At 33.1% G+C, this 10,667-nt stretch overlaps 2 protein-coding genes across 2 annotated transcripts; both read left to right on the forward strand.

Moving 5' to 3' along the window:
- Positions 1–1,105: 1,105 nt before the first annotated feature.
- Positions 1,106–2,778, forward strand: LOC107944227 (RING-H2 finger protein ATL29). The gene has a single exon (XM_016878051.2). The coding sequence runs from the start codon at positions 1,149–1,151 to the stop codon at positions 2,082–2,084; it is 936 nt and encodes a 311-aa protein (XP_016733540.2). The 5' UTR covers positions 1,106–1,148; the 3' UTR covers positions 2,085–2,778.
- A 4,200-nt stretch (positions 2,779–6,978) lies between these two features.
- LOC107946755 (transcription factor bHLH71) lies at positions 6,979–9,799 on the forward strand. Its single transcript, XM_016881205.2, has 3 exons — positions 6,979–7,901; positions 8,654–9,079; positions 9,500–9,799. The coding sequence occupies exons 1-3, from the start codon at positions 7,431–7,433 to the stop codon at positions 9,596–9,598; spliced, it is 996 nt and encodes a 331-aa protein (XP_016736694.2). The 5' UTR covers positions 6,979–7,430; the 3' UTR covers positions 9,599–9,799.
- Positions 9,800–10,667: the final 868 nt, after the last annotated feature.

A 10,667-nucleotide genomic window follows, 5' to 3' on the forward strand; every position in this document is an offset into this window, starting at 1 on the left:
CCATGGTACGTGGATTTCTGGCTTCTCCAAATATATTGGTTGTTGTTTTGAGCTAAACGCCGAACTCTAGAGAGCTCTAGAGGGTCTTCAACTTGCTTGGAGTTTAGATCTTCAAAGGGTTGCGCTTGTGATGAATAGTATGACTGCAATTCAGTTAATTCAAGATGAATCAATTGAGTTACATCATTCAACAATGTTGTTAGCTATTAAAGAAATGATTCAACGTCCTTAGAGGATTATCGTGACACATGTATTCAGATAGGGCAACCAAGTTGCTGATGGTTTGGCAATAATGGCATTCGCAAAGCCTCTGGGCATGTATGGATATAAGCAATTCCCGGATGAAATCCTTCAAAAACCAAATGACGATTGCTATAGAATGACTTGATCCCGTCTAGTCTAATTATGGTTTTATCCTTCTTAATGTACCAAAAAAAAATTGATCAATCTAATTTTTGAGATGACCCTACTTACTATACTGCAAAATTAATTTAATTTTAATTTAGGCCTAAAAATTTAATTTCGATACATTCGACACCCATTACACATTTTAAAGAATCCCTAGCTATTGACATCTTGGCTGTATAACTTTTATGCATGAATACTCCGTCCCTGGCTGGGAATAAGAAGTTTGTATGACTGCTGTAGATTCCGCCCTTGTTATCAAATATTATTAATGACCCTTTTTAATCTGAAAAAGAACAGGACTTCTACTCTGTTAAAGTTACCATTTTCAAGGAAACCTTTGTTTTAACTACAAGTTCAAATCTTCTTAACCTTCAGATTGACTATATAATCAAGTAATTATTCAACTAAATGGATGGATTAGTATTCAGTGCATGTAAATAAAGTTTCAGATAGGTTGAAGCAAAAGGAACCAAATACTAAATACGGAATGTTGTAGTTTGCCATGTGTGGTTTCAATAATGTCATTGGTTGGCAACAATAGTAAACAGAGCAAAGTCACACAAAGGACTCGCTCAATAGCCATAAATATAATGCTTACCAAGCATCCATCAGCTTTCAAATTACTTAATAGTACATTGACATGCCACCTAATTAACCCCTTTTTTCCCCTTCACAAAAAAAAAAGAAAAGAAAAAAAAATCTCATTCTTTTTCTTTTTTCTTCATTTTCATTTCTCATCAATGCAAATTTACGAGGCCGGAATGACTGACATTCTGGTCATTGCTACCTTTACTATTTCAATGTCACCATCATTTTGTTATGCCAGAACACCCTCACCAGACTTTAGCTTGCCAGCACCTGTAACCGTAGCAGTAATTTTCTTCATTTCTTTCTTCTTCGGTTTTTTAACATTATACTTTTGTAGGTGTATCCTAGAAAGTCTTGCATGTCTTTGGAATAATCAGCGTAACCCTTCACCTCCGGTTGATGTAGCTCCGGCAGCAGGTGAAAATATTAGTAATGGCCTTGATCCTGAACTAATACAAGCATTTCCAACATTCTATTATTCCACTGTCAAAGAGTTTCGTCGTGAAAAGTATGGCCTAGAATGTGCTATTTGCTTGGGAGAGTTCAAGGACGAGGATATGCTTCGTCTTTTGACAATTTGTTGCCATGTTTTTCATAAAGAGTGTGTTGATCTTTGGCTTGAATCCCATAAAACTTGTCCAGTTTGTCGAGGAGAGTTAGATGTGCTTAGTAAGAAATCCCCTTTACTTATTCGTAGCAATTCCATGCATGAAATTTCAACAAATGCTGAAAGTTCAGCAAATCAAAGTCCAGTAGAAGATTCCGTTTGCATTGACATTAAAGATGATAACGATGAGAAAGTTGATGGAGAAGATAAAGTACAAGTCACCTCAAGTACAAAAGAACAACAATCTAGGAAAAACGAAAGAATGGAAAAATTTTCTAGGTCTCATTCTACGGGACACTCCATAGGTAAAGCTAAAGAAGAAGATAGATATACCCTCAGATTGCCTGAGCACATTAAAATAAAAATTGTCAGGGGGCATCATGCTGCAAGAAGTTGTACTGTGTTTGGTGAATTTACGAGCCCCTCGAACGACAGAAACAGAGGATCTGGTGAACCGTCAGAGACTCGCATAGGAGATTGAAATCGATAAACAAAAATTGGATTTTCACGATACCCTTAGAAAATTCTGAATAGAATTTATTGACAACCTTCACCACTCTAATGTTTTAAACTAACAGGACTTAATTCAATATTCCTTGAACCGATAATTTGAGAAAAAGGACGAGGGGATCATTCAATCATAAAACTGCTCATTGGAATCAACCTACAGAATTGAAACTTGGTTCTTCCAGTTATTTTCTGAGCGTTTCAAGAGTTTGATTCTTTATGTTCTAAAATATGAGCAAAGTTCAGCAATGTGTGATACCATTGAACAACAATCGAAAAGGTTCAGCAAGGGACTTTCAATATTACCTTCTGTTGCTGCAACTGAAAGTCGAGACATCTTTGGTGAAATGGATTTCAATATGGCAACTTAATTACATCAAACTTTTCATACTTTTATAGCTCACACGAAACAAAGAGGTAAATTTTCTAGGTCTGCAATGGAGTCAGATTTTACATCAAGTATAAGATTTCCTGTTATATAACTTAACTTGCATATCTACCTAACTGCTGGTAAGGCATTTTATTGAAAGTTCTTTTATATGGTTGTACCATCCACCATTGATGAACTGGAAATACTTAAAAAGATGCTAGGTGTCATGATTGATTGGCCAAAAAAGGCAAAAAAGAAATGAAAGCAAAAAAATAGCCATTTTCAAATATTAAGGTTTCTTATGTCCAATTGCTGATACTTGCTAGCTAGAATAGACCTTTCATTATGCTTAAAAAATAAGATTACAGTTTTTAATATAACATTTATATCAAGTAGTAATTTGATATTCTTTTAAATATATAATTTCAGAGTTAAAAATTAAATTACTGTATAAATTATACGAAGTATACTATAGCAAGGTTTTAGAGTAAATATGGAAATTGTCTTTGTTGGCTTAGTTTACAACTAATTTGTATTTGTATATATTAAATTTGAAATATTTTTTATAATATTAGTTTTTATTTAAATTTTTTAATGAATTTCTTCAAATAAATTTTAAAAATATTGTAATTAAAAAATATTTTCAAAAATATGTAATTAATTTTAAATTATTTATATTAATTTTATTTAATTTAAAAAAATAATATTAAAATAATATACAAATTCATCATGATTTGGATATTAATATTAATATATTATAATTTAATAATATTATTATTAATTTCTTACAGGTTATTTATTATACATTATTAAATTAATTTATCTTAATATTAAAATTGTCAATATTCATTTTTTATAATTTTATATTTAAAGCTGAAGCATTATGTACATTTCCAATAAGTTCTTAATTTGGGAATTAAATATATAATTATATCATATCTAAATATAAAAATATAGTAAATATTATATAAAATTTTGAAAAGATTATTGAATAATATGGACCTCACATTATATGTTAATATTTACTTATAAAGTTTAAATTAAAAGTAATCTAATTTAATTAAAATTTATTGAGTTTCGGCTACTAAATAAGGTGCGAGTCAAATATGTGTAGATACTCAAGTAACCAATTTTTAATTAATCATATTGATTAGAAATTAAAACATAACACGAATATAATATAGAAAAAATAATTAAAATAAAACATCAATAAATAATAAATAAACACAACACAAATAAAAATAACTAAATTTGGAAACTAAAAAGAAGTCTTGCCTCTATGGCACAATGCTCGTAGGTTGGAGAGAGCTACCGAAGGGAAAAGTCAAACAGTTTTTTGTTTTCCTACTTGATGAAAATATATATTTCTATTTATCAAGAAAAATATTGCTTGTTATATTGCTTATCGTTTGTTGAACGTTTGAAATTGGATATACGGATTTGTAAATCTTGCAAAAGGCATTCAGCATCGGAGGCTCACCTTTTTAATGACAATCGATGAAAAAGCATATAAGAATCCATCAAGAGAAGCCTGACAATTAGCTAGGGGCTATCCCATCTCTTTTAACACTTCGTATTGAAATGAATTCGAAGGAAGGTGAAACTCAACCTCGAAGATAAATAATGAAAAAAAAAAAACCTCTTATCATGTCCCTCGTGCAATTTACTGCATCAAGAATAAAAAATTCAAAGGCGTAATTGGGTATACCCATTCATTATCATTGACTAGCCTTATCTATCCTTTTCCTTCCCACCACTATCAACCATGGTACTAATCTAAAAGCTTAGTCCTAACACACAAAAACATAGTCAAGAATTCTGAAACTTCCCAAAAACCAACGACGGATGAGATTCCAACAAAACCTTGAACCAGAAAACTCTTCTTAAAATCTTTTCTCCAAAGATGCAGAAGCCAAAAAATCTCTACAAATTCCCCAAGGCACCCTATTTATAAATAAAGAAATGTACAAGAGAATATTTAAAATGGCACATCACATGTCCTATATTATAAATTATAAACTCATCATTCATTAATCAATAATGGTTGAACACAGGTCTTCCTTATTAACTAGTGAAAACTTAAACGGCGCCCTTTCAAAATTCAAAACACACTCTTCAAAAGTTTTATCTATACAACATGTGCTACCTCTTTACCGATTGTATGTTAGACGCGCATTCATCACCACAAAACCAAATATGTAGATCTATATAGGGAAGGCCACTTTATAACCTCCCTTTAATTGGAAGGGGCAATTGTTATTAGTACCTCACTCACCCAAGCTTTGCCACCTTTACCTCGTTGTAGCACAACTTTGCCATCCATTACCTCACCAAGAACAACATTTCACTACTAAGGCCGGGCTTCATAGACTAGCATATGCATAAGAGGTGAAACTCTTATAATCTATCTCGTCAAGAACAAGTGTTGGATATTTTCTTGAATGGCTTATATGTGAGACCTCGGTTGCTCATCTTTATCCCATTGTTACTTATTTAAAAATTTACTGTGTGCTCCAAATAAACAATCAAGATGAGACATGCGTCGTACACGTGTTAAGACTCGGAGTTAAGAGAGAGTTATCTTCACCTATTTTGCCATCAACAAAATCTACAAGCAATTAATCTGGTTTTGTTGCGCACATTGCTTCAAAAGCTTTAATGTGACCACACAATCATTTTGTTATTGTTCTAACATTAATGCTTATCATTTCTTCTATTAGTATGCTGATTACTTGCAATAACTCCTTTTGTTTTCTTCTCATAATTAAGTATATTTATTCATACAATATCTCTTATAACCAAGCTATACTCATCGACTAAGATAACGAGCATGCCCATGTAAATGCACATGCATATGCATATGTATATGTATATGTTATGTTGTGCATATGATGTGGCTATTATTTAGCACATCTCGTACAAGCAATGACTCGTGGTATGGATGGGATATTTATAATCGTATGTCGTTTTGGAGTTTATGAGGTGTAAGATATCGACGTTTATTTGTACAAAAGAATTTAAAAACAATAGCAGAGAGGAAAAACTAGGAAAAGTTTAGATTATGGAAGGTAAAAGCTGAAAAAAGAAAAGGTAAGAGATTAGATTATGGAAGATTGCAAAACTTTTGTACTGCTTTGTAAGTCTAGGAAGCTGACGGTCACATGGATTACCCTGCAATGTGTCTGACAAATTGGTCCCTGCATGGTCCACCTCAATCAGTACTTAAAAGGGCATAAGGCCACCCTTTCTATGTTTCTTGTCTCTCTCTCTCTCTCTCTCTCTCTCTCTCCTTCACTCGCTCTTGTGCCAACCGATGCATACATATCTGTAGTATATCATTGTATATACGTATATATACGAATTTGTTTTTATGTTTTCCATCATATTTTCAGATATACAAAATAGTACTACTAAACTACACGAAGCAAATGGCTATGGCTCGAGTCTCGACGTCTTCCTTGTGCTATTTTAGGAAGCACTGTTACGTTATTGCCATGAGTACTGCGAATGTATAATAATATAAAAAGAAAAAAGAAAATTGAAGATTAATAATTGGGTTTCGATTGAAATAAGGCACCGCATTATTGTTGTAATAAATCAACATTGTAATCATTAACGAAGGCGTTCTTGTACTAAAGTCTAAAACCGTACTAATTGCTTTCATGTTCTGTTAATATGCATTATGATAACTAGCATTTTTTTAGAAAAAAGAGGAAGCCAAGAAAAAATGGTTTTGATCAGCTTGTTTTGATGTTTCACGCAAAGCAACAATTCCACTAACACTAATCTATAATGACAATCTATATTGAGTAAGATTTCGACACATTAGCTATCATTAATTTATAAATGTCTGTTTGCAATTTTTGGCTGATTTTACTTCTTTCGTGCCTTTCCCTTCTTTCTTTTTTTTCATATCGAATTTTCCTTTATACAAATATATTTACCTTTTAAGTTAAGAGGTTGTTTGCGTACCAATTTATTTTATTGATCTTACAGCTTTGTATAAGATGATTTAAATACTAATATTTCAAAATCAATTCTAGTACACAGTCACATAAAATGGTGCAACTAATCAAAAGAGGGGGAAGGGATGCACGAGAGGCTAAATGGTTAGTCCTGGGTGCAGCTTCCATTTCATGGATTTCTGATCACTTACAACAAAAGCTGGGTCTATAATTGACATCACGGTTGGGGTTGATGATCGTGATTCATGCAAAATGCTGAAAAATCACTTTAATAACTCAAATAGGTCTTTTTAACCTAAGCCTTAGCCTACAGCATCATGGATTCTCACATTTTCATATGTGTTCTTTGCATTTTTCCAATCAATATAAAGACCGATGAGAAACGACCTAGGTAGAATCCAATTTCCATGAAACCAAACAAGGAAATTCATTAAAAAAAAAAACTTTCCCAATCATATTGCAGAGAATGGGCTGTCATATGTCAAGCACATGATAAGTAAGTAAAGTAATGTGTATTGAGAATCTAGAGTGCGTGAGGCAGTCATTTTTCTCCCCCCTGCACATTGCAACACAGATTTGAATGTTGAAAGGGTAGCTTTTAACCAGTTGCCTGTTGTGTTGTTGGTATGCATATTTCAATATAGATTTGGGTCCCCCCACCACACTCTCCATTGCAGAGACTTTGCCAGTGTTGACAGCATCTATGAAAATCGGGAAGACAAACCCAAATCTAAAACAGGGTTGAGTGAAGACCTTCTTTCTTTCTCTCTCATTTCATGCTATCACAAAATAAAACCTTATTTTTTCCTGCCCCTCTCACGTGCACCATATCCTTCTGACTTTCTCTCTATAGATAACATAACATAAGATTACCCCCAATGCCCCCTCCCTAACTTTGTTTAACCTCTTGGATATAAATAAATCTACCTTTCAAAAAACAAAAAAAACACCTTCATTTTAACCTCTATGTAGAGCTGGGAGGTTCATGCTAGAAAGTGGTTTAGTCTTTAGAGAAACTAGAATTGCAAGTTATATTGTTTGGAGGTGTAGATTGGGCTTCAGCAGAGAAATGACTCTTGAAACCCTTTCTTCCAACGACCTCTTGAACTTCGTTATCTATGATACCATATCTGCAACTCCATACAGCGGCAATGACTTTTTCATGACTACTTTCTCAATGGAAGAACAATCTACTAGTACTGCTTTGAATTGCTTTCCAATGGTGACTCCTCCACAATGTTGCCGCTCAACAGCAACGGAAGCTGTGGAGCGGAGGCCGAATTTGGCAGTTCAAGGGAGGAAAAAGAGAAGGAGAAAGCCAAGGTTATGCAAGAACAAAGAAGAGGCCGAGACTCAAAGAATGACTCACATTGCTGTTGAGCGAAACAGGCGAAAGCAAATGAATGAGCATCTAGCTGTTTTACGCTCCCTCATGCCTGAGTCTTATGTCCAAAGGGTTTGTCTTCCCCATCCTTTCTCTTTTTATCTTCCTCTCCTCAAATGAGTCATTACTTCAATTCTATATTGGGATGCGCTAATAATTACGATTAACTGTCTAACAAAAGAGTGGGGTTTAGTTTATAGTATATATTGGATTTGGAATTAAATGTTGTATCTATATTATTCTGGGTTGTTTAAACTTAAGTTCATAGCTTTAGAATTTTATAAGTATAACCATATTTTATTCATCAATTAACGAGTTCTTTACTTTTAGAGAAATCCTTCAAAGTTTAACTAATTGATATACTTAAGCGAAATGCAATTCTGATGTGATTCAGTACAGTTCTGAAAAGCTGGACTGATTGAGGGTCTAAAGTTCAATAATAGTTCCGACCTGAAAAAAGGTTGGCATAATGTTGCGGCAAAATTGTATCAGACAGGTAAAAAAGTTCAGCTAGAATTGGCAAATATTAAAAGAAATCTATTATTGCCTTTTGCTTTTCTTTGGATTATTCTTTTGTTTGCTAGTCATGCAAAAGCTGAATTAATAGAAGAAAAAGCTGTTCCTCTAAATTATCGAAATAGTAATAAAAAGGATATATCAAAATAGCTTTTTCATTTGCTATATTATTATTTAAATAGAAATTCAGCAGAACCATGATTGAAAACTCATGGTTAATCTCATTTGCTATTTGAATATATATATCTACATTTTTATCCCAAATCAAAGCAAGTTTTAAGATAAATTTATGATTTTTGCATGTGTAGGGTGATCAAGCATCCATAGTTGGTGGTGCCATAGAGTTTGTGAAGGAGCTTGAGCACCTTCTGCAGACCCTTGAAGCTGAAAAGTTTAGGGTACTGCAACAAGTAACACCAGCTGCTGCTGCCAATGAAGAAACCACCAACACCAACTCCAAAATGCTATCATCACCACCATTTGCACAATTTCTTATGCAGCCTCAGTACACCTGGTCTCAGATCCCTAACAAATATACATCAAAAACTAAGGCATCAATAGCCGATATTGAGGTGACATTGATTGAAACTCATGCTAATCTTCGAATTCTTTTGCGAAAAGGTCCCACTCAGCTTTCCAAGCTTGTTGCTGGTTTTCAATCACTTTTCCTTTCCATCCTCCACCTCAATGTCACAACCCTGGATCCATTTGTTCTCTACTCTATCAGTGCCAAGGTAATATTATAACAATCCAATTTTGCGTATAAATATATAAATTGCACTCTATAAGAAACTGAAAAAGTAATATACTAAGATGAGTCAATGAAAATTTTGAGTTCATTAATTTTAGAAAAAGAAAAGATTAATTTATATTTATGTTTTCATAGAATAGTAGAAAACAATGATGGATGGGGTAGTGTTTCTTCGGACATTCTACGACTATTAAGAGATGGTCGTCTTCAATTATTGACATATGGGGGAGTGGGCAGATACCGTCTTTTGCTCTCGTATACTTATGTTTTTCTCCTTGAAAAGGAAAAAAACGTCATTTTCCATTATTTTAGACGACCATTGTTTAGTTATTTCTTTTTTCTCTCTATAATTCAAGAAAACCATAGGATTTTTGGGCTAAAATTTGAAACATTCTGAATGCAGGTTGACGAAGGATGCCAGCTCAGTTCCGTAGATGACATAGCAAGGGCAGTTCACCACATGATCAGAATAATTGAGCAAGATGCCACTGCCTTATGTTGATCTATTCATATCACCAATATGCCACCCACTTTTTTTTCTTTTTTTTTGTGTTTCTGGATTTCTTCCTTTTTACTGTTCTTGTATGTATGTAGCTTGAATCAATGAAAAAATAGTGTGTTATGAGTTTCTCGTAGGCTTGACTTTTCAGGTCGGTGTGTAATATATACAAACTTTAATACTACGTATTGTTTTTTCTTAAAATGCCAATGAGATCGTTGTTTAGGTCTCATGCATGCATCAGCATATCATATGAGTAGCTTCACCCCAATTACTTGCATGATTTTTCACTAAAATCTTAAAGATATTAGTTACTAAACGTGAATATGACATTGATTCATTGGTTTATAGCTGTGTATCTCTATTTTAAGAATCTCAGTACATAACTTAATTATTACACTACTAAAGATTAAGAAGTTATGTTACTATCCATATAAATCGATATTTCACTAAAAGCCATATGTTGAACAGTAAATAAAAAACTGTCAAACCCTCCTTTTCATTATTTTGGGTTTACATACATGTAAGAAAATCCAAGAAGGTACAAGCAGGTGATTGGCAGGTTTGTAATGAAACTCATGTCTCTCTTTCTCTAATAATAGAGGAGACAAATTTTGGCATCAGCGGGTTTAGATGATCAAGAAAATTGGAAAGTTGACATTGCAGAAGTTGGTGCTAGGACCGGGACGGGTATTGGAAAAAGTGTTTTGGTTTTTTTCTAGTTTTTACAAGCTTGATGGGTCATATAGAGGGTTTTCTATTTTTTTTTTAATTTTGATTCTAATTTTATTTTGGGGATTCGATCATTATATCTCTCTCATTTCAGCCTTCATTTTTGTTTCTTTATGTAAGCATGAACCTTAATTAAGACTTATGTCTTCTTGTGTAAACCAGACAGTGACGTTGGATCAGTCTTTACCCTCTCTTTTTTTTTTTTTAAGAAGGAAAGATAAAAAAAAGAAATGTATAAATATTCTTCGAACTATGTATTTTTGCCTGATTTCAGTTTTCTATTATAATTCCATTTTTTTAATTTTCAATTTGTGTACTTTCAAGTTTAAATCCATTCCAT

The sequence above is a fragment of the Gossypium hirsutum genome, chromosome A12 (genome assembly GCF_007990345.1).
Source record: "Gossypium hirsutum isolate 1008001.06 chromosome A12, Gossypium_hirsutum_v2.1, whole genome shotgun sequence".
NCBI classification, from domain to species: Eukaryota; Viridiplantae; Streptophyta; class Magnoliopsida; order Malvales; family Malvaceae; genus Gossypium; species Gossypium hirsutum.